Source organism: Salvelinus namaycush, chromosome 6 (genome assembly GCF_016432855.1).
Source record: "Salvelinus namaycush isolate Seneca chromosome 6, SaNama_1.0, whole genome shotgun sequence".
Taxonomy (NCBI): Eukaryota; Metazoa; Chordata; class Actinopteri; order Salmoniformes; family Salmonidae; genus Salvelinus; species Salvelinus namaycush.
The window spans coordinates 32,890,862-32,915,072 of NC_052312.1; the positions used below are offsets into that span (position 1 = coordinate 32,890,862).

Here is a 24,211-nt window from a genome sequence, read left to right on the forward strand (position 1 = left end):
CTTTGTTCAGCAGTGACTGGGAAATTTGTGTTTGGGCTTTGAGCACCATTGACTAAGTTGATCCCTGTTAAGATGTAAAGAGGGTTAGGAAGAATTAGGCAACATTGATTGGGTTATACAACACCTGGCCTAGTATCCTCTCTGCGCACACACACACACACACACACACACACACACACACACACACACACACACACACACACACACACACACACACATGACTGTACACACATTGACACACACACACACATGACTGTACACACATACACACACACACACACACACACACACACACACACACATTATATCAGACAAGACAGATCAAGGGCCAGTGGATCTATACAGGCTGATGTCCATTTGGCCTGACTCATAGATATCAATGTAGACAGATGTAGTATCACTTCCTGTTGTGTAAGAATGGCATAGGGCTGTGATAAAGCTGTGATAAGCCTGTGATGAGGCTGTGATAAGTCTGTGATAAGGCTGTGATGAGGCTGTGGTGAGGCTGTGATGAGGCTGTGATAAGGCTGTGGTGAGACTGTGATGGGGCTGTGATGAGGCTGTGATAAGGCTGCTCTGTACATTACCTTTGTTTGACTATCTGTGTAGATCAACGAGGTCACTGTGCTGTAACCATCGCCATCCGCTCTCTCTCTCTCTCTCATTTTTACTTTATTGGCATGCAATAAACAGGTACTCTATATACAGCCAAAGCAAAAGGCTTTCAGATGCAAGTCATCGGTAAACCTCTCTCTGTCACGCAAAGGTGTTTCGTGACGGTTAAGTGTCTGGTATTTCAATGATAAATTGGAGCGAATGAAAGCATATTATAAAATGGGTTTGTATAATCGGAACGCTATTCACTAGGAAAGCTGGAGGAACTGACTGAAACTGTTTGTTGTTTGCTCGGATTATGCTGATTATGAGTTAGAAGTCTGTCATGTGATATTGGTTAGCCGCTCAGCAAAGTTTGAAATGTACTTATTTGTGTAGCTTTCACGTTAAACCCATAAATGACCATGACATAGCCTATATTTAGCTATTTTAGAACTTTTTAAACAGCCAGGCTATTCAGCTGCATAACGATGAGAAATGTGACAGCTAGCTGACCATTGACACGTTCACAGAACAGAGGAAAGCTGTGTATGAATAGAGAAGGGGAGATGGGCGTGTAAAGATGGTGTAGCTCCTCAGTTCCACAGCCCTCCACTCAAATGTGGGAACTTCGATTTAGCACTTACTGTACAGACAAATTCCACCTGAGGGCAGGCTCGGACTGCGCTTCACTCTGACTGGTGGGGTATCAGTCCATGGCGTCTAGGGCCCAAAGACACACTATGTATGGATCAAACTGGTATGGACCAAAATTGGTGCATATGGAACAATGAGCTGTTAAATGAAATAATATGTTCATACCAGCACTTTAATTTATATAGCACTCAAAACTTTTCTTTACAAGTCAAATCAAATTGAATACAGAATGTACAAGTGGGTAGGGGTAAAACTAGGCAATCAGGACATATAATAAACGGAGGAGCAGCAGTGTATGTGAAAGTGTGTTAATGTGTTAGTGTTTGTGGCGTCAATATGCATGTGTGTGTATGTGTGTGTGTGTGTGTGTGTGTGTGTGTGTGTGTGTGTGTGTGTGTGTGTGTGTGTGTGTGTGTGTGTGTGTGTGTGTGTGTGTGTGTGTGTGTGTGTGTGTGTGTGTGTGTGTGTGTGTGTGTGTGTGTGTGTGTGCGTGCGTGCGTGCTGAAGTGCCAGTGTAGTATGTGTGAGTGTGTGGTTAGAGTCTAGTGAGTGTGTGGGTAGAGTCTAGTGAGTGTGTGGGTAGAGTCCAGTGAGCGTGTGGGTAGAGTCTAGTGAGCGTGTGGGTGGAGTCTAGTGAGCGTGTGGGTAGAGTCTAGTGAGCGTGTGGGTAGAGTCTAGTGAGCGTGTGGGTAGAGTCTAGTGAGCGTGTGGGTAGAGTCTAGTGAGCGTGTGGGTAGAGTCTAGTGAGCATGCATAGAGCCAGTGCAAAATAATTAAGATAAATAAATACTAAAAGAGGTCAATGTAAATAGTCCGGGTAGCAAATGTTATATCATAAGATCAGTTATTGGGATCTGGATTACCAATGGTACATGACCGTAATACACGAAAACGACGCAAGGCCTGCCTCTCTTCTGCACACCACGCTGCAAACTCATGGCAAGTCATTACTAAAAGCTGATTGGTTTAGAGACCAGTGAGGCGGAGTGAAGGATGAGGTTGAGGAAATTAGCATACTTGAGGGTCATAAATGTGACAAGTTATGAAAAGTCATGGTGCTGAGAACCTCTTTATATAGACATTTATTGCACTCGCGGTAGCCTATATACAGTTGTGCCGCCTGGTCTATCTCAAACATCAGCATTTTACAACATTTTATTTAACCTTTATTTCCCATTGGGACCAAGGTTTCCTTTGCAAGGGAACCCTGAAGAAGAGACCTTATCTGGTATTCAGATACGAATAAGTAGGCAGCATTGAAAAAGAAGTCAGGAAACGATTTGTTTCACTTTTAGACCTCCTTGCTGAACTCAGAGGTGGAGGTTGCCTGCAGGTCAAGTACGGCGGTGAGATTGTCCCGAAGAGCAGTTATTTCAGACGGAGGACTGTGCGCTGTAGACTGCAGTGCACAGCCACCAGAACTAAACAAGCAGAACCTGCAAATAGAAACTCCAGTTTTCACTCCAGAAGGAGACATTTAAAGGGATTTTTTTCTTTTACTTTCATTAAGACTTCATGTCACGCCAAATAACCAGTTAAAAGGGACCAACAAGCCAGCTTCTCTGCGCTGAGACCGAACCCAGGCGAGCAATCCCCGATGAGGCTGGAGGCCGCCGCAAGGATGGACCTTATCAAGAAGCTATGGAGAGCACGCAAGCTGATCCTGGTGGTGCTGATCCCGCTGTCGCTGCTGCCGCTGCCCCTCATCCACCCCACCAGCGTGAGTACCCGAATTCATCATACCATGTCACTAGCATGACTAATATTGCGCATGGGTAGGCTGTCTGCATTGTTCTTCCGAGTTAGCCTAAAGTATATGAAGCAGAATAAAATTGGGGATGAGAACAGCTGTCAGTGTCTTTATGATTATATTTAGCCATAATACATAACCACAGTACAAATATTTCGATTTACATCATATTCCAATAATGCTTTGCTAATGGAAACTTGTTTTACGCATTTTGTTATGCACTTGGCGTCTGTGCGTAAAGTGCACCATTCCGCGTGTTTACACTTCACAGTAGGGTGCATTGTTGTACAGCGGTTGGCACCACAGGCGACTGGGAGAAAGGGAATCTGTGCCAAGCTATTAGGTTATATAACTCAGCTCAGCTATGTGGGGAAGGATCTGGTCGTTCTGTTTGTGTAGAACCACCTGCGGTTCCAGAATGCCCTCTCTCACCAATTACAGAATTTCTCAAGTTCAGAGAGGGACAGAACAATGGAGCATGTGGCCAGCTGCAGCTACAGAACCCACCATGCTCTGTTCTCCTGTGTCAGCCTGAGAGAATTGTACTACTGTGCCTCTCTGGGTTCAAACCCACGTTTCTTACTCCGGGACTGTGTTAGCCCACTGAACTAAAGCCTAGTCTTCAGGGTTCTTATTCATTATGATCTAAATCGCTAAACTGACCCTAGATCAGCACTCCTAGTCTGAGACGCTTTAGGGATCCTCCGTATCTCTGATAGCAGGATGAACTCAGCTCCTTGGGGTTTGAGTCAGGAGCCATAATGTCTGTCCAATGAGCAGATTAACTGACCTAACTGTGTTCAGAGAAGATCAGTAGAGCTCACACGAGGAAATGCAAACCAGTGTTTCCATTTAATCATCATTGTTCCTCTAGAGGAAGATAAGAGGAATTGGAACTATTGAGTGAATCCATTCTTAAAGTAATCATCTGAGAATCGCATCGTCAACACTGATGAACGGTTATCCAGACTAATTATCTTTATAAAAGCATTTGGCCTTTATGGAGAGATAACATGAATGCCCGAAAGCCAGTTTCTTTCATTGATCACATCACACACTTATTAAGGGTCATGTTGAGTAATGGTGAAGTGGTGAAGGTGAAGTGACCTTTCCTCCAAATTCTCACTCTAAGAACTCACATGACCATGCTACCTCCAGATGTGGATAGAAACTGTCTGCTGAGTCACCTTTGACCTCTTGACAAGCGCTTGCTCATTGCAGTGAAATATCATACAGTCCATCCATACACATGGTAGATCGGAGAAACAAATTGAGCAATTTACCATTTAGAAACGTATTTCCCTACTACCTAACTGAATGAAACCTGTCAGTAAGTAAGAAATAACCCATGATTGCCTCAATAACCCAGTTCTACGATGAAACTGAAAAAAAGGATGAGATTCTGAGTGAGTTTATTGCTTCATTGAAAGTCCATTCATTCCATGACAGTCCTCTACTGTGTGACAACCTCTGATCAATAATCTCTTAGGATCTCTGATTGTCTCTGTCCCCGGTCTCCTGAATGACAGAGATCTGACTTCACATCCCATATCTGACAAACACTAACTACTGGGAGATAGTCAGATCACCTCAGTTTCCTGGGGCAAAACCTGGGCACGCTTTCCCAATGGCCAAAGTAGATTATTACTGTGTAACAGCCTGTATATTTATCTAGATCACAGAAAGGAGGTGTTGTGTTCCCACCTGTGGTGATGTGGTCAGGACTGGGCATGTCCAGTGGGGCACATGTGGAGAACGTGCCCAGGCAGGTGCTCGTGGCCAGGGTTGGTGGCTTCCACCTCAAAGGCACCATGGAGAGGCAAAATAGTCTCTGTGTGATACACAACAATATTCAATGAGCGGTTACACTACCAGTGTGTGTGTGTGTGTGCATTGCTGGACAGTCTGACGGTGTGCATGCATGTGTGTGTGTATAGCTGATGTATTGCCAGACCCCTCACCTCTCTCTCCAGACAACCTGTACTCCACCAGGAGTTACACGATACACTGGTCAGACAAGTGCCTGACACGCATCACGTGTAGGACATATTTTATGGGAAGGGAGAGTTCTAAGGCTTCCTCACTTATGCATGATAAGCTACCGCTGGTTTACTGTTCAACGTGACCACCACTGGTGGTCCCGTGGGAGTACTGTACGTTACCCCTCTGCCTAGGCCTGTGGTAACAAAGGATCATTCAATGTGGTGAGATAGATATGCACAGCTCACTAAAGGAGAAGATCCAAGATATTCATTGATTTGATGAGCTCAGTGTCTGAAAAACTTGACACGGTCGTTCTCTAAAAAAACTATTCAGTTATTCATCTATTTTGATGAAAAGCTGCCTCAAGTTTCCAAGAAAACAAAAAGGTTAAACAGGTACGTTTAAATGAATGACTTAACAAATCCCATTTTGATTAAACTATTAGATTGGAATTTGGATTGGCTCTTTCACAAACTGAGCACATTCTCCATTGTTTCCATGGCAAATAAATGGTGTTGAAATGTGACTAACGAACACAGTGGGTTTGGTCTCACGGTAACTTTGTAACTGATAGATGCGCACACACACACACATGTTAATGTTTTTAAATGTACACTGCTCAAAAAAATAAAGGGAACACTTAAATAACACAATGTAACTCCAAGTCAATCACACTTCTGTGAAATCAAACTGTCCACTTAGGAAGCAACACTGATTGACAATAAATTTCACATGCTGTTGTGCAAATGGAATAGACAAAAGGTGGAAATTATAGGCAATTAGCAAGACACCCCCAATAAAGGAGTGGTTCTGCAGGTGGTGACCACAGACCACTTCTCAGTTCCTATGCTTCCTGGCTGATGTTTTGGTCACTTTTGAATGCTGGCGGTGCTTTCACTCTAGTAGTAGCATGAGACGGAGTCTACAACCCACACAAGTGGCTCAGGTAGTGCAGCTCATCCAGGATCTAGCTGTGGCAAGAAGGTTTGCTGTGTCTGTCAGCGTAGTGTCCAGAGCATGGAGGCGCTACCAGGAGACAGGCCAGTACATCAGGAGACGTGGAGGAGGCCGTAGGAGGCAACAACCCAGCAGCAGGACCGCTACCTCCGCCTTTGTGCAAGGAGGAGCACTGCCAGAGCCCTGCAAAATGACCTCCAGCAGGCCACAAATGTGCATGTGTCTGCTCAAACGGTCAGAAACAGACTCCATGAGGGTGGTATGAGGGCCCGACGTCCACAGGTGGGGGTTGTGCTTACAGCCCAACACCGTGCAGGACGTTTGGCATTTGCCAGAGAACACCAAGATTGGCAAATTCGCCAATGGCGGCCTGTGCTCTTCACAGATGAAAGCAGGTTCACACTGAGCACGTGACAGACGTGACAGAGTCTGGAGACGCCGTGGAGAACGTTCTGCTGCCTGCAACATCCTCCAGCATGACCGGTTTGGCGGTGGGTCAGTCATGGTGTGGGGTGACATTTCTTTGGGGGGCCGCACAGCCCTCCATGTGCTCGCCAGAGGTAGCCTGACTGCCATTAGGTACCGAGATGAGATCCTCAGACCCCTTGTGAGACCATATGCTGGTGCGGTTGGCCCTGGGTTCCTCCTAATGCAAGACAATGCTAGACCTCATGTGGCTGGAGTGTGTCAGCAGTTCCTGCAAGAGGAAGGCATTGATGCTATGGACTGGCCCGCCCGTTCCCCAGACCTGAATCCAATTGAGCACATCTGGGACATCATGTCTCGCTCCATCCACCAACGCCACGTTGCACCACAGACTGTCCAGGAGTTGGCGGATGCTTTAGTCCAGGTCTGGGAGGAGATCCCTCAGAAGACCATCCGCCACCTCATCAGGAGCATGCCAAGGCGTTGTAGGGAGGTCATACAGGCACGTGGAGGCCACACACACTACTGAGCCTCATTTTGACTTGTTCTAAGGACATTACATTAAAGTTGGATCAGCCTGTAGTGTGGTTTTCCACTTTAATTTTGAGTGTGACTCCAAATCTAGACCTCCATGGGTTGAAAAATTTGATTTCCATTGATCATTTTTGTGTGATTTTGTTGTCAGCACATTCAACTATGTAAAGAAAAAAGTATTTAATAAGAATATTTCATTCATTCAGATCTAGGATGTGTTATTTTAGTGTTCCCTATATTTTTTTGAGCAGTGTATTTCAATTGTAAAGTCTTTTGTCTGAAAGGTATTTTTCGTTATATGTCGTACCCCAGTAAGACTAGCTGTCCCCATTGGTGTCGGCTAATGGGGATCCTAATAAATAAAATAAAAATTAAAAATCAATTTCTTTCAGGGAACAGTATTATTGCACTCCAATAAACCCTAGTGGAATAAACTCAGACAAATGAACCCTGACAAAACGGGGTGCCTAGCAATGAGTTTGTTTCACCAGAATTTCACAAAGTTTAACATTGACATATACTCAATAATTGATCGTGCTTTCATGATAAGCAACGTTCGAATACGATACCGGCATAAATGTAGAAGGTTTGGACCTTGGCAAGCTGCATTGTTGCATAAATGCCCAATCTCTTGTCTCTTCCCTATGTCTCACCCCCTTGTGTCTCTGTCCCCTGTAGGAGGCCTGTTGTGCGTACGTGTTGATAGTGACAGCAGTGTACTGGGTATCAGAAGCTGTACCCCTTGGAGCTGCTGCCCTCGTACCGGCCTTCCTATACCCACTGTTCGGAGTGCTCAAGTCCAGCGAGGTCAGTAAACTATCACTCACTCTCCTCTCTCTTTCTCCCACTCTCTGCTAAGGGCACTGAGGACCAGGAGCGCACGCACGCACACACACACACACACACACACACACACACACACACACACACACACACACACACACACACACACACACACACACACACACACACACACACACACATAGAACAAAAGTAGAAACACAACATGCAACAATTTAAAATATTTTACTGAGTTACAGTTCATATAAGGAAGTCAGTCAATCAAAATATATTAATTAGGCCCTAATCTATGGATTTTACATGACTTGGTCACAGATACCTTTTAAAAAGAATTATGGGCGTGGATCAGAAAACCAGTCAGTATCTGGTGTGACCACTATTTGCCTCATGCAGCGTGACATCTCCTTTGCATAGAATTGATCAGGCTGTTGATTGTGGCCTGTGGAACGCTGTCCCACTCCTCTTCAATGGCTGTGTGAAGTTGCTGTATATTGTCGGGAACTGGAACACACTGTTGTACACATCGATTCAGAGCATCCCAAACACACTCAATGGATGACATGTCTGGTGAGTGCAGGACATGGAAGAACTGGGACATTTTCAGCTTCCGGGAATTGCGCACAGATCCTTGCAACATGGGGCCGTGCATTATCATGCTGAAACATGAGGTGATGGCGGTAAATGAATGGCATGAACATGGGCCTAAGGATCTCGTCAGAGTATCTTTGTGCATTCAAATTGCCATAGATAAAATGCAATTGTGTTTGTTTCTCCGTAGCTTATGCCTGCCCATACCATAACCCCGCCGCCACGAGGCACTCTGTTCACAACATTGACATCAGCAAACCGCTCACCCACACGTCGTCATACACATGGTCTGCGTTTGTGAGGCCGCTTGGACGTACTGACAAATTCTCTCGGTTTATGGTAGAGAAATTAACATTTAATTCTCTGGCAACAGCTCTGGTAGACATTCCTGCAGTCAGCGTGCCAATTGCATGCTCCCTCAAAACTTGAGACATCAGTAGCATTGTTTTGTGTGACAAAACTGCACATTTTAGAGTGGCCTTTTATTGTCCCCAGCACAAGGTGCATCTGTGTAATGATCATGCTGTTTAATCAGCTTCTTAATATGCAACACTTGTCAGGTGGATGGATTATTTTGTCAAAGGAGAAATGCTCACTAACAGGGATGTAAACAAATTTTATTTCAGGTCATGAAACACGGGACCAACACTTTACATCTTGCGTTTATATTTCTGTTCAGTTAACAAACACACAAACGCACATTCAAACCCAAAATATTCCTTTCACATAATTCTTGTTCAACTGTAAATACAGTAATCTGAGCACCTGACTCCCACTACGGCCAAATTAACACTTCTCTTAGTGTGTAAAATCGGATCTCTAAGCATTTACAGTATTTACCATATTTACCATACTCCTAGTGTATGTACAGTAAGCTGCCCTGGATACTTGGGGCCTCTAAGTAGGTATACTATACTAGGCCTCTAAGTAGGTATACTACATACTAACATGTACGCCCCTTTCGGTCGCTCTAAATAACACTGTCAACACTGTTACATATGTGGAGCAGATGCATGTAAAGCGTATGGATGGATGCTTTCTAGGAAGAACCTGCTTTGTAATGCCTCTGTGATGACTGAAAGGGAAGTAGGTTGACCCAATCCCATTAAGAGGAAACAAACAAAAAAACTCAGCATTGTTGTTGACACCTGGTTTACACTCGCTAACAAATGTAGCCTCAGGTGTGAACTAACAACCACAGACAATGACCTTGTACAGCACTTTATAAAGGCTTCATTAAGTCCTACAAGTTACCCTTCGTCTGACCTTTCACCATCCTCCTCTCTTATGTGAAGAGACGGTAATGATGTCACAGACCCATGTTAACATGTGAGTGACTCACTCGTTCTGATAACCTGACATCATTAGATCATCAGTTATCACGAGGTATCTGTTTGATAACGTCTAATACAATACAGGAAGCATGGTAGGCAGATCCTCTCTGGTCGTCTCGAGTGAAGCACTTAGCACTGAGATGATGGCCTCACGTACTCATTTCCTGCTGGACAGGAAGTGGTCTGTCATTAAACCAGCCCCAAGTGGTCCCAATGACCACCATTAATGGTTCCCTCTCCTTGCTATATCAGTGTTACATAAAAAAAGAACCATGTGCGCATGTGATCTGATCGCATGGACAAAACCTGCCAAACCAGGCTTTTAGTGTTATTATAAGCCCTTAAAATCGTGTTTGGTAAATATCCATGTTTTTAATGCAACTCTTTGCTCTGATGACTAAACTTGTGTACTGTACTTAGTGCTGCTCTCTCACACCTCACCAATGGGATCGCTTTACCTCAGTTTTAACCTGGCACAAACAGGAAGGTGTTACGGCGTAAAACCTTCCCCCTGCCCTCTCACATGCCAGGCATCGATTTTTAGGTCCCATTTTTAGTTTGTATGCCTCCAATCGCAAGTGTTTGGAAAGGAGCAAAGCTCAGACGTGTTGATCCAACTGATCCATCTGAGCCCATCACGGAGTACAAATACATCAAGTCATGCTTTTCAACAAGCATGAACACAGAAGAGGTCAAAGCAAAAAAATCTGTCAAAAAATGTTGAGCATTTTTTGACTAATTCCAGGTGTGCGCGCGTCCTTGTCACATGTAAGGATCGAGTGTATTTGTGTGTATAGAGTGCTATAAATACTGTGTGGTTGTCTCTGGTACAGGTAGCTGCAGAGTACTGTAAGGACACCACTCTGCTGCTGATGGGGGTGATCTGTCTGGCGGCCTCCATAGAGAAATGGAACCTCCACAAACGCATCGCTTTACGCATGGTCATGATTGCTGGAGCCAAGCCTGGCATGTAAGTACGCAGCTACCACAAACGCGCGCACACACAAGCATATATAAATCAAGTGCACACACACACACACACACACACACACACACACACACACACACACACACACACACACACACACACACACACACACACACACACACACACACACACACACACACACACACACACACACACACCCTCAACTTCTCTCTCCTGTGTGTATTCTCAGGTTGGTGCTGGGTTTCATGTGCTGTACGGTCTTCCTGTCCATGTGGCTCAGTAACACCTCCACTACTGCCATGGTGATGCCCATCGCTGAGGCCGTCCTGCAGCAGCTCATCAGCACCGGCGTGGCCGACACCCAGGGAGACTCCGAAACCGTCGAGGCCACCGAGGACGACTGCCTCAGCGGTATGGCTGCCCCCTCACTGCCTGCAGTAAACATCTCAGTGACATGGTAAATTATACATAACTGTAATCGTTAAATGGTTTTGTTTTGCTCCGTTGCAGACAGGGAAGAGAATCTGGAACAGAACCAACTCGAGCGTCTGTATCGCAGAGACAGGTAAGACATGAGGAGCTTTTGAGACAATCACTGAAGAATCACATACAATACAGTCTTGCAGTCCACATCATGAAAACAACTCCAGTGTTATAATTATGAACATGTTGTGTTTTATCCACAGCTGTATGAAGCAGGAGCTCTGCACTCTGACTGAGGTGAGACTATAAACCTTTGTAAATCTGTGTAAGAATATCTGTCTTTTACTTCTACGTTAATTCTCCATTGTGTGTTTTGTTCTCTCAGTTGCCGACTGTGGAGACTAACGGGACTGGTAGGAAGGCCAGTAAAGCCAGTCTGGGCCAGTTGTCCCTAAAGCAGACCAACGGACACCTGCCATCGGTCAGTAGACACACTCACTACACACAGGGCCCTTTTTAATAGTTGAAGCTTATTTATTGCTATTTGGAAAAGTTTTTATGAGAACTTAGTATCCTTGGGACGTCCCTACCCCATTGAAGTTGACATTTAAAATGGTTACGGTTAAGGTTAGGTAAGGGTTTTGGTTAAGGTTAGGTTTGGGGGTTAGGTTTAGGCGTATGGACGTACCAAGGATCCCTGATAGCAATGACAATGTGTTTGATGCCAGCCATTATTATGAGCCGTCCTCCCCTCAGCAGCATCCACTGATCTACATAGCTATACATATCTATAAGCGACTACCAGTTGTGCACTTATTCTCAGAAAGTCGTTTTTTGTTTCTTTGGGGATGTCTGTAGACACGGCAGGAGTCGCAGGACCATTTTAAAACTGCCTTTTGACCGGCGTTTCGCAAACACACTGTCAGCAGCGTCTACAGTTTTGCCTACTTCTCTCGTGAGCCGACTCCGAGCTGCGGCAGTTCGTTTCACGTCTCAGGCCCTCGGTCTGTGCCGCGAGAGGGCTGAGTTAGTCGTTTTGAGGGAGTGGTCAATGTGCTGCTAAAAAAAAGGCAAATCCAGGCGGCAAATCCAGAGGACGCATGCGACCATAACTAACAAACCACTGTTCATGATTTCACTCATTCGCAAAGAAGCAGGCTCAATTAAAACTCCGTCAAATCAAGACTATAAGCGTTCTGAGCTTTGACCAACGCTGGGAGCTATATTTAGATGTTGACTCATCATTTATTTTCTTTATTGTGTACAAAACATGTATGTTATATTTTTTCCCCCACAAAACAGTGACTCACTATGCTTGTTCCTCTCTCTGTTCCAGACAGCGATCAGCATCCCAGAGCCCAAGAAGGAGAAGGAGAGCAAAGACTCTCGCTACCCCACCAAGAGAGATCATATGATCTGTAAATGTCTGTCTCTCAGCATCACGTACGCAGCCACCATCGGAGGCCTCATCACCATCACCGGCACCTCCACCAACCTTATCTTCGCCGAACAGTTCAACAAGTAAGCTACATTACCATACACTGCATTGAATGCAGTTCAATAGGTACAATACCATACACTACCCCCCAATGCAATAGGTACAATACCTGGTAAATACCCCATAGCCTTTCAATACACTATCAGCCAAATATCTTTTGTGTAACCGTATTGCCAACCTGGGTTCGAACTAGGGACCCTCTGAACACATCAACAACAGGCACCCACGAAGCATCGCTATCTATCGCTCCACAAAAGCCACAGCCCTCGCAGAGCAAGGGAAACAACTTTCAAAGTCTCCGAGCAAATTACGTCACCGATTGAAACACTACAAGTGTGCCATTTCACACTGGTTACACATGGTCTATTAATATCAACAAAATACAATACCACACATTTCTCACTACTAGATACAAAACCTGACTAATACCCCCATGCCCTGTCAATATCCGCCAAATAACAATCTGTCATTTCTGTCTCAGTGAAACTTAAATGGATAGATAAAGATAGTTGATCAGATGAATGATACCAATTATCCCTCAAATTTTGGTTGGCACTGAGCAAATTTGAGGCCTTGTGAGTGGAATCTTGAACATAGTGAGAATTTTGTGCAACTTCCGGCGCATGTTTACAATGAATACTGAGGCAGTACCCTTACGGTTTTAGACAGTAGCCAATAGGCTATTGTGGCCACTTGAGCATAATGTAGGCCTACCAACAAATCCCGTAACATGTTCACATGGAAATAGCTTTGGATTTCTATGATATAGCCTACAGTAGCCTATAGGTGGTGTTCAATGCAGGCATACATTGCATGACACTTTTAAAAACGTTTTGACATTATGAAGGGCTTGACATTAATTCATGATTTTTTATGTGGTCTGTAATACCATGGGCCAAATAGGTGCCTGTAAATTGCATTGTATTGTGTTGTATGACACAAGAAACCACTTTACAAAATAACATGAATTATTTTTACCATGCAGAGAATGAGACGATGTAGGTTACATCTGCTATTGTCTTATTTGCATATTCAAACCTATCTCAAAATAATACAACACTGCTCCTTTAATTAAGACATAAGCTTTTTACCTGACTGGCTTTTTAAAGACAGCTTGAAATGTAGCCTACACGTTTTGTGCTCATGTAGGACGCAGTAACTTCCCATTGCTAACCTTTACTTATCTATAACTGGGCTAATAACTCGCTAAGAATATTAACAAATGTGCACACGCGCGGGCTCTGATCTGAAAAGCGCGAGTGATTCAAAGACCGCTGGTGGGCAACCCCCGCCAGTGGAATTCTACTTTGTTGCGCTCTGGCTCTGCCTACAACAAAATCACAGACTCAATCTTGCAAAGACAGATATGTTTTGGTTTGTTGCATTGAAAAAGGTCTGCTTGTAATGTTGATTCGATCACAGAAAAAAACGTTGATCTATATAGTGCAAACTAATGGGGCGAAATCAGTTTATTTCAATGTGTTGAGTCTCTGCGCGGCATGGCATTTATTCTGCGCGGGCAGTCGTGGAGGAAGGGCTCGCACGCGCGCAGTTTAGAGGGAACATTGAATGATACGATATGTCATGTTTAACTCCGTGACCGAGGTCCAGAGGAAACAAAAGGACAAAGAGGCCTGGGATTGATGGATTGGTGTAAACCCTCTCAACAATCCCACAAAGCGGATTTCCTGGGCACTTTAATAAATCAGCTAGGCTAAGCCAGGGAAAATGGCCTCTTTTCATCTTAAAGTTTGTTGGACAAAGGTACATCTGACTGTGTCTATATCAGACGTCCTTCTCTCCCTTTTTATCCCCCTCCTTTCCTCCCTCCCCAGTGCAACTACAATATGTGTCAGTAGTACGTAACTCCTTCGCGTGTAGCTCTGTCAAACGGCGGCTCAGGTTGGTGAAGGACAGCTCTGTGAGTCAGGGGGTTTGCTGGTGCTCCCCAAAAGAGGATGTATTGTCTGAGTAGCTATAACAGGTCCACACTAGTGAAACCAGAACCTTAAACCAAACCCTGTAGGCATTTTTTTATCCTGCTACTGCGGGAACAGAGAGTTCCAACAGTGAGTAACAACACCAGACCAGACCCATCCTCTAAACACTGGTATGCAGGTTTTGTCAAAGCAGTCTGCTAAATGGCATATATTATTGTATTATATTATATTGACAGTTGGAGGTGGTAATACAAATAATGAATGATACTCAATATAATCTGCCTTGCATCTAATAGCAAATTCCAAAAGATTCCATCAACATCAGTCATTAAAGGGATACTTCTGGATTTTGGCAATGAAGCCCTTTATCCACTTCCCCAGAGTCTGATGAACTCATGGATACCATTTTTTATGTCTACACACGGAGACATAACATTGATATCTACGAGTTCATCTGACTCAGTGTATGCGCAAGCAGGACCTTGGCCCGTACTTCCACATGGAAAAAGGGAATGAAAGCCCTCAATAACCCTTGACTGCAGACAGTAGGGTGAGGAGGGGTAGGGGGTGTTTTTGCATAGACCCTTCATATTGCTGACTGCGTGGATGGGACAGCAATGCTTCTATTCATTGATTGTTTTAACAGTTGTATCTGTTGGAATTGTCAGAATATCCATGTGTTCAGCCTTTTACCGGGCAGATATCGAACAGCAGAGCAAGTATACGAAGAAGAAGCAGCGAGTCAGCTTGTCTTTCAGCAAAACAGAGATATTACCATATCACTGCCCAGTATTGACAACTACTAGATATCCTTCCACATAAGCCACAGAGGCAGAAAATAGACCTGAACTTATTCATTGTGTGGTCAATGACCTGCAGAGGTCTTACAGACGTCATGTTCTGATCATGATCAAAAGAAAAGGGGTTAATGGTTAGTTTCTGCTGGTTCTAAGGTTGTAGTAGTGGACCCTCCCTGAGTCTGTAATGACTTGTGATACTGAGGGTATCCCTAGTGGGTCTTAACCCAGAACTACTATCTCCCGTAATTCCATCAGATGCTCCATTGGGTTCTGGGGGAGATGTATGAGATAAGATACTAACGAGCCAGAGCCCCTCCACTTCCAAAAATGTTCTGCTTGAAATCCAAGCCCCCACTTTAAGCACAACCTTCACCCAACCCTGATGCGTCTAAATAACCAGTGCCGGAAAACCAAAGCACCGGAACAACTGTTGCTCTTTAGTCGTCGCATCCATTTAGTCTGTCCACGAGAGATTACCCTGCAACTTGTCGTCCAACACCATAGACATGACACCAAAAGGTCAGATTCTGAGCCTCTTGGTGATTGCTGGTGTTATAAACTCAGCAAAAAAAGGAAACGTCCTCTCACTGTCAACTGCGTTTATTTTCAGCAAACTTAACGTGTGTAAATATTTGTATGAACATAACAAGATTCAACATCTGAGACATAAACTGAACAATTTCCACAGACATGTGACTAACAGAAATGGAATAATGTCTCCCTGAACAAAGGGGGGGGGGAGGGGTCAAAATCAAAAGTAACAGTCAGTATCTGGTGTGGCCAACAGCTGCATTAAGTACTGCAGTGCATCTCCTCCTCATGGACTGCACCAGATTTGCCAGTTCTTGCTGTGAGATGTTACCCCACTCTTCCACCAAGGCACCTGCAAGTTCCCGGACATTTCTGGGGGGAATGGCACTAGCCCTCACCCTCCGATCCAACAGGTCCCAGACGTGCTCAATGGGATTGAGATCCGGGCTCTTCGCTGGCCATGGCAGAACACTGACATTCCTGTCTTTCAGGAAATCACGCACAGAACAAGCAGTATGGCTGGTGGCATTGTCATGCTGGAGGGTCATGTCAGGATGAGCCTGCAGGAAGGGTACCACATGAGGCTGGAGGATGTCTTCCCTGTAACGCACAGCGTTGAGATTGCCTGCAATGACAACAAGCTCAGTCCGATGACCTCCAAATCAATCCCGCTCCAGAGTACAGGCCTCGGTGTAACGCTCATTCCTTCAACGATAAACGTGAATCCGACCATCACCACTGGTTAGACAAAACCGCAACTCGTCAGTGAAGAGCACTTTTTGCCAGTCCTGTCTGGTCCAGCGACAGTGGGTTTGTGCCCATAGGCGACGTTGTTGCCGTTGATGTCTTGTGAGGACCTGCCTTACAACAGGCCTACAAGCCCTCAGTCCAGCCTCTCTCAGCCTGTTGCGGACAGTCTGAGCACTGATGGAGGGATTGTGCATTCCTAGTGTAACTCGGGCAGTTGTTGTTGCCACCCTGTACCTGTCCCGCAGGTGTGATGTTTGGGTGTACCGATCCTGTGCAGGTGTTGTTACACGTGGTCTGCCACTGCGAGGACAATCAGCTGTCCATCCTGTCTCCCTGTAGCGCTGTCTTAGGCGTCTCACAGTACGGACATTGCAATTTATTGCCCTGGCCACATCTGCAGTCCTCATGCCTCCTTTTGCAGCATGCCTAAGGCACGTTCATGCAGATGAGCAGGGACCCTGGGCATCTTTCTTTTGGTGTTTTTCAGAGTCAGTGGAAAGGCCTCTTTAGTGTCCTAAGTTTTCATAACTGTGACCTTAATTGCCTACCGTCCGTAAGCTGTTAGTGTCTTAATGACCGTTCCACAGGTGCATGTTCATTAATTGTTTATGGTTCATTGAACAAGCATGTGAAACAATGTTTAAACCCTTTACAATGAAGATCTGTGAAGTTATTTGGATTTTTTACGAATTATCTTTGAAAGACAGGGTCCTGAAAAGGGGACGTATCTTCTTATGCTGAGTTTACTATGAGGACAATACCCTTACAGATTGTGTGGTGCATTTGGTTTAATGTTAACCATGCTCTCTGTATCTCCTCCCATCACTAACCATTCTTTCTCTCTCCCCCTTGCAGTCGCTACCCGGACGCAAAGGTGATCAACTTTGGGACCTGGTTCATCTTCAGTTTCCCCATCGCGATCATCATGCTGCTGCTGACCTGGGTCTGGCTGCACTTCCTCTTCCTCGGCTGCAAGTAAGCACCTCGCACGCATGCATGTGAAATGGAGGAAGAAACGTACACAGGAACACGCACACACACACACATTGTGCAGGTATCTCTGTGATATTATCCTTACCGTGTATTGTTGTGTGTCCAGTTTCAGGGAGACATGCTCGTTGAGTAAAAAACGTAAGACAAGGAGAGAGATGCTGTCAGAGAGGAAGATCCACGACGAGTACATAAAGCTTGGGCCCATCAGGTGATTTTTTTAGACTCGTTTTCCAGTTACAGCTGGGACAAGAGACTAGTTGTATAACCATGTTTGAGGACTAATTGACGGTACAAAAGCTGAAGGAAAACAACAAAACTGACCTGTGCGTTGTTTCCTCTGGGCTGTAGCTACCCAGAGGTGGTGACAGGAGTGTTCTTCGTCCTGATGACTCTGCTGTGGTTCACCAGAGAACCAGGCTTCGTACCCGGGTGGACGTCGCTGTTCGAGAAGTACGTAGCCACCGTTTTGTAGTGCACTATCAAAGGGGGGGAAAAATGGCGCACTAGTCACGGAATAGGGTGCCATTTCAAATGCAGCCTATCTCATTGAGACTACCGTTGAATAATAAAGGTTCGATTAAAAAAAACCTGTTAAATGTTGTTTTGTTCCCGCAGGAAAGGCTACAGGACCGACGCCACTGTCTCTGTGCTACTGGGCTTCCTGCTCTTCCTCATCCCGGCCCGTCGCCCCTTCTCTCGGGCCCCCAGAACCCCCGCAAGGGACGGCTCCGCAGAAAGAGACCCAGACCCCATGGCCCCCATGATCACCTGGAAGGACTTCCAGAATCTCATGCCCTGGGAGATCGTCATCCTTGTGGGAGGGGGCTACGCCTTGGCTGCTGGCTGCAAGGTACCAGGTTATATAGTATACTGTACTACTGTACAAACAACATGTAGGCTACTCACCACAGGGCAGATTGCTTAGGATTAAAACCTTCTCAAACAGCTAATTCATGCTGCAAGGTAACATACTATACCACGGTTTCTATAACTATAGTTCGGAACCCAAAGTGGGCCCTGGGCATGTGAGAGGTGGGTCGCGAGTTATGAGAATACATCTATAATCACACACTTTCTGCCTAATTTGGGTCAATAGAGGACGATTTGGGTCACGGGAGGACGGTCAATGTCTCATTTGGGTCTCGATTTAAAAAAGTTTAAAAGGAGAAGATTCATTTTTTTACAACCAAATCTCTGTGTAAACGGCATGTTCCAGACACATTCTTTTGTTTGCTATTTCACGTTTTTGAGAAACTTACCCCAAACAGCAAATCACTTCCTCATCCTCATTGTGTATTATGGGGGCCCTGGAAAAACATGAACAAAGGCTCCATAAACACCCAAATACGTCCTTTTGTAAACAACAAAGCTCTCAGTATAGTGACGCAGGTCTTTAGCTGTTGTACACATGAAATGGTGTCATTCTGAACTTGATGCCTGCCAATGTGGGTTACAGTATATCTGTTACTGTATGTGCTATGAGGTTGCATCACAATCTATATTACATACATCAATGACAACTCAGCGGGGTGTGTGTCTGATCGTGTGGTGTGTGTGTCTGGTCATGTGTTTGTGTGTGTGTTCAGGTGTCAGGGCTGAGTGTGTGGATCGGCAGACAGCTGGAGCCGATGAGTGGTCTCCCCCCGTGGATGGTCACGCTGCTGGCCTGCCTGCTCGTCTCCGCGGTTACAGAGTTCGCCAGCAACCCCGCCACTCTCACCGTGTTCCTACCTATCCTCTCTGCTCTGGTAAGAATAACTGTCATTCTCTGTCGGTCTTCTCTACCTATCCTCTCCATCGTCTCTGGTAAGAAGCACACTGTGTTTATGCACTCGGCTCTAGAGAGAACCACAGTCGTAGTCTATTCTCTCTTCCCTGACTATCCCCTCTAACCCTGAGAGCCCGTGAAGAAGAACCCCTAAGCCCCATCCTTCAATTTCTCAGCTCGATTCTCAGTGTCCTCGAATAGCCTATACACTTCTACTCTCTTCTCACAACATCAACACAGCCATCTGCTCGCCCTCCTCTCTCGGTGCCACTGTCAATATTGTGGAAAACACCCTGTTCCTTTGCGTGACACGCAGTTATGCGACCTCTGACCTCTGTCTCCCTCTCTCTCTCTCAGTCGGAGACCCTGCAGATCAACCCCCTCCACACACTTATCCCCGCCACCATGTGTGTGTCATTTGGAGTCATGCTGCCCGTCGGGAACCCCCCCAACGCCATAGTGTTCAGTTACGGACATGTGCAGATCAGCGACATGGTGAGACACAAACACATAAGCACAAACCCCACTGGGACGGGACAGCACAGTGCCAAGCAGAATCAAAGGCTGTTGTTGCAATTCTGACATTTTTATGTAACAGTCTATTATACAAGATTACAAGAGATTTATTTAATAGTCGTAATACCTTTTAATGAGCAGCAATCTATCACTATAACTAGAGCCCAGAGTTTTGCGCAATCATTTGACATGCCTGGGGTTTGAACCTTCTATTTAAAGCTTTTTCATCAAACTGACCCCCTTTCCTTATGATGTCAGATGGTCCAGCACAATCTTCAGACAATATTGCTTTCATTGTTGATGTAATCCTCATTTCTGGATAAATGATAAATAAAGTTAAGTTGTATTGTCACACGCTCAAGTACATTGAAATGCTTAACTTGCAAGCTCTACTCAACAGTGCCATAGTCAATATCAAACTAGTATAACTAATTAAAAAAAAAAAAAAATGTTTTTAAAAACATGAGAAATAAGAGAACTTGCTATGTCAAATGATTGTACAAACACAGGGCCCTCAATAGAACATCTAGGCTTAGGTACATACTGGAGCTCTTCAATAATATGAGAGAGAACAAGTACATATGTCTTACCCTGTGTTGTTGTCTGTCTCAGGTGAAGGCAGGATTTGGGGTGAATCTGATTGGTGTTCTAGTGGTGATGCTGGCCATAATGACCTGGGGCGTGCCCCTCTTCAACCTGACTGAGTTCCCAGACTGGGCCATCGCCAGGAACGTCACTGGCAGCTTATAACCATGCGGGGGAGCGAGAGAGAGTGCAGACAGTCACAGAGAGAGAAGAGTGGGGGGGGCAGAAAGAAGAATGCAGAAGACGTCTCAAAACAGACCCACTCGCCGTCTCTTTTACTGTAAATGCCAAATTGAAAGGGACTGAGGCTTATTCCTTCAACCTGGCTGGTAACGTCTGAGAATCAGACAGGTTGGGGAAGACTGAGTGGAAGGAAAGAAGCACCACAAAGGAGGAGACGCAGAGGCTGCATTTTCATATGCGGCCCAATTCAGATTTTTTTTTTTACCACTAATTGGTATTTTGACCAATCAGATAAGATATTTTGCCAATAATTGCACAACATATCTGAATTGGGCTGCCTGTCTAAACGCAGCCAAAGTAGCCTATATGAGGTGCACGGAATAGACTCTGTGACTCAAGTCAACAGATCATATTGCCTTTTACTCCATATTAATGTATGTTGCTGTAAATGTTACTTTTATATTGTTTTCTAATCTCTCCATCCCATAGCCCACAACAAACAAAAAAACATTGATTCACAGATGGGTTTACACATAACTACGAGCCACAGCATACTGTATGTCACACATAATATTCCTATAGGTTTAGGTAACACAACCACATACAGTATTTCTATGCATACGACACTTTGCTAATTAGAATTATACTCTATATTTACAGTAGTATAGTCTTCATGGTGTTACATACTTGGTCCCTACTGTCAGTGTGCTGAAATTCCCTATATAGTGCACTACTATTGACCAGAGCCATAGAGAATCGGGTGTCAAGACAGACACAATAGAGACCCGAGAGAAAACTGCAGCGTAGAGAGCCTCTCCAATCAACAGCCAAATCACGAGAGCCGCTTGTCCCTATGACGACAGAGCAAAGTGTACATTCTATCGTAGACCATGTGACTTGTATGAAATGCTTTATATTTTTTTGGAACCAATTGAAAATGTCATCGTGTGCCTTTTTGTACTTTATTCACTGTCGTCGTGAGAATGTAGGCCGATACAGAATGTATGCACGTTAAGCAATCTAAATCCCACACCTCTGTTTATAATTGATTCGATGTTGCACAAGTTTTCATACTTTTGCTGTGGTTTTAGAAGACAGACATAGAACCTTTGTAAATACATGCCAACTTGTAATGTAGAAAGAAGTGTGCCTTGTAGTGTCACACCAATCCAATGAACTGTAACATTCCTGAATAACTTTAATGTAGTTGTTTCCACTCATATTCAACTCACCTCATAGAATAGGCCTAGATTCATGGAAATGAAACACAATTGTTATAAAATAATATTGAACCATTGACTCGTCTTTATTAATCACAACAAATCACACACACACGTCACTGTCTATTCATAAATAAAGAACAATATCTTAATCTATCTTTAACAATAAGCATAAATAAGAAACGATTGTGGTTAGACTATCAGTCACGGAGCAGTCGATTTGTGTCACACCACATACAACCACTTGACGTTGTATTGAGAGAGCAGAGAGGGATACAGAGGAAGCCTGCAGAACCATGTCGGTGACCGTGAGGGGTGCACTTTCCACCGCGGTTACGTCACCACACACCTGTCCCATGCGTGACGTAGGTACGGTCACTAGTCTGAGGCAAGGAGTGAACGAGACAAGTGCACACTTGCGGAGAAGCTTGAGAATCTGACTGCGGCCCGTAGTTGACGTCTACACAGTGTCCAGGTGTTAGGTCACTGAAATCCAGCATCTGTCGTCACTGAGAGGCATAGCAGGATTGTGCTCTAGTGACCAGTGACAGTCCACTGCTGTCCATCAACCAGGAGGCCCCAGGAAGCCCTCCTCTCAAGTCTTCTGACCAGTGGCTACTGGCTAGGACCGTGACTCTTTAGGCCCGTCAGCAAGCTCAAAGCCCTCCGTCTGCATCTTGTCCTTGTACTTCAAAAAGTCTCTCCTCTTGGTGAAGTGTTTCACCTGTCAGGATCAATGTGAGATAGGATGTATTTGAGCAGGACCAGGGTTGTTGACCACACTGAGTTTACTACTGTAGCTACATCAAAGCCAGAAATAAGGGAATTAGACCACCACGAATAGAAGCAGGGCTTTATATACAAACATTCTAGATCTAGCCTCTCTCTCTGGCTACCTCTATGATAGACTGTCATTTTCAATAGAATAACAAATAGGTTATAAGCTAGACTTGAGACCAGACAGGGAGACTCACCCACTGAGCAGGACAGCTCGCCTCAAACTCTTTCTGGAACTTGTCACAGGAGGAGGCATTGTCCTGGTTATCATCAAGGCACTTCCACAGCTCGTCCCTCACGCCCCAGCATGCTTTTCTCTGGTTTGAGTTAGGGGCTGACATCACTGGGCTTGGGAAAACTTACTAAAACAACGAGAGGAAAAACGGTTCAGTCAACTACATGGCACAATCTGCAACTTCAACAGCCTGACCTTGCCTCTTTGTTTGGTAAGGTCAGAGATGGGGCTGGTTGACTGGTTTTCTGATCCACTTCCTTTTCTTTAAGGTATCTGTGACCAACAGACGCATATCTGTATTCCTAGTCATGTGAAATCCTTAGATTACAGCCTAATGTATTCATTTCAATTGACTGATTTCCTTATATGAACTGTAACTCAGTAAAATCTTTGAAATTGTTGCATGTTGCGTTTATTTTTGTTCAGACTACAAACTGGCGAGCTCTATTATAATCAGTGATGCGAAAACCAACGCACACATATCCCTCTTATCCTGCAGCCCTCATATCCTACAGCCTCTGACAGAGGTAAGAAGAGACTATGAAGGCTTTCAGCTAGTTGATTTACAAGTTTTATTCGTCGAGAATCAAGCTCCAACCTTAGATTGTGCCTTGTTAGCTAGCTAGCTAGCTAATCTGTTTCCAAACCCAAGCAAAACTGTTATCAAATAAGCTAGCTAGCTAATGCTACCACGTTATAATCTTGACAACTCACCATTAATGTTTATATCACTATTCCGGTATGAATGGTTTGATCAATAATGCCAAAAGAGCATTTAAATGATGTAATTTTAGTTCTGTAACATGTTTCCCGAGTGCATTCAAGGACAACTGCTTATGGAGTAAGGACTTCCGTCGCATCTCAGCGATGCAAGAGTTCATTTCTCCCCCATAGAGAATGATAGAGGCCTCTGGTAGCCAAAAGGTCATTTTAGCGCAGCGTTTCGAAACCCAGAGGCGCAACATCTCGAGACTTTCGGGAACGGTCGCGAAACAGACAGGTTTGAGAAGTCAATGAGAATTTTTTTTAATTATTTGTTAATTGTCTCGAAAACTAAAGGCACAACCTAGATTCCAGCGCATGTCTTAAGTAGTTGAACATGTTATTACTCCAACCTCATGATCCCTATTAAATACAAAGTGACAAACTGACACGTTTTCATTTCCATCAAATACAACTATATAACGAAGGAGTGGCTTTGATTTGACCGCCTGCACATGCGCAGTTTGGCAGTCAGGCCCCATGACGTGTTTCTACGCATGAGCTTAGCTATTTAGTGTCGGCATGACATCGCCTACAAGTATGATCTGGGATTTCTATTGGAGAAGCAGTTTTAGCCTATCTTCATATTGTACTGTCTTTGATATTAGCATGGGCAGCACCATTGAGGGCTTCCACCATTTTAATGTAGTCAACTGA

At 44.7% G+C, this 24,211-nt stretch overlaps 2 protein-coding genes across 2 annotated transcripts; one reads left to right on the forward strand and one right to left on the reverse strand.

Moving 5' to 3' along the window:
- Positions 1 to 2,872: 2,872 nt before the first annotated feature.
- LOC120049076 (solute carrier family 13 member 4-like) lies at positions 2,873 to 20,542 on the forward strand. Its single transcript, XM_038995324.1, has 15 exons — positions 2,873 to 2,971; positions 7,580 to 7,708; positions 10,458 to 10,594; positions 10,803 to 10,984; positions 11,084 to 11,138; positions 11,260 to 11,293; positions 11,382 to 11,477; positions 12,333 to 12,517; positions 17,371 to 17,490; positions 17,615 to 17,716; positions 17,857 to 17,958; positions 18,124 to 18,358; positions 19,095 to 19,256; positions 19,634 to 19,771; positions 20,405 to 20,542. The coding sequence occupies exons 1-15, from the start codon at positions 2,873 to 2,875 to the stop codon at positions 20,540 to 20,542; spliced, it is 1,914 nt and encodes a 637-aa protein (XP_038851252.1).
- Positions 20,543 to 21,845: 1,303 nt separating this feature from the next.
- LOC120049338 (cytochrome c oxidase assembly factor 6 homolog) lies at positions 21,846 to 23,639 on the reverse strand. Its single transcript, XM_038995589.1, has 3 exons — positions 23,507 to 23,639; positions 22,755 to 22,919; positions 21,846 to 22,504 (listed from the first exon to the last, which is right to left on the reverse strand). The coding sequence occupies exons 2-3, from the start codon at positions 22,896 to 22,898 to the stop codon at positions 22,403 to 22,405; spliced, it is 246 nt and encodes an 81-aa protein (XP_038851517.1). The 5' UTR covers positions 22,899 to 22,919; positions 23,507 to 23,639; the 3' UTR covers positions 21,846 to 22,402.
- Positions 23,640 to 24,211: the final 572 nt, after the last annotated feature.

Bases quoted from the DNA above. Each gene is read 5' to 3' on its own strand.
- LOC120049076 (XM_038995324.1), top strand. From the start codon at position 2,873: ATGGACCTTATCAAGAAGCTATGGAGAGCACGCAAGCTGATCCTGGTG. The intron at 10,595-10,802 runs GTAAGTACGCAG...GTGTATTCTCAG, and splicing joins GCTGGAGCCAAGCCTGGCAT to GTTGGTGCTGGGTTTCATGT. The intron at 17,717-17,856 runs GTGATTTTTTTA...TCTGGGCTGTAG, and splicing joins ATAAAGCTTGGGCCCATCAG to CTACCCAGAGGTGGTGACAG.
- LOC120049338 (XM_038995589.1), bottom strand. From the start codon at position 22,898: ATGTCAGCCCCTAACTCAAACCAGAGAAAAGCATGCTGGGGCGTGAGG. The intron at 22,505-22,754 runs GTGAGTCTCCCT...TGATCCTGACAG, and splicing joins CGAGCTGTCCTGCTCAGTGG to GTGAAACACTTCACCAAGAG.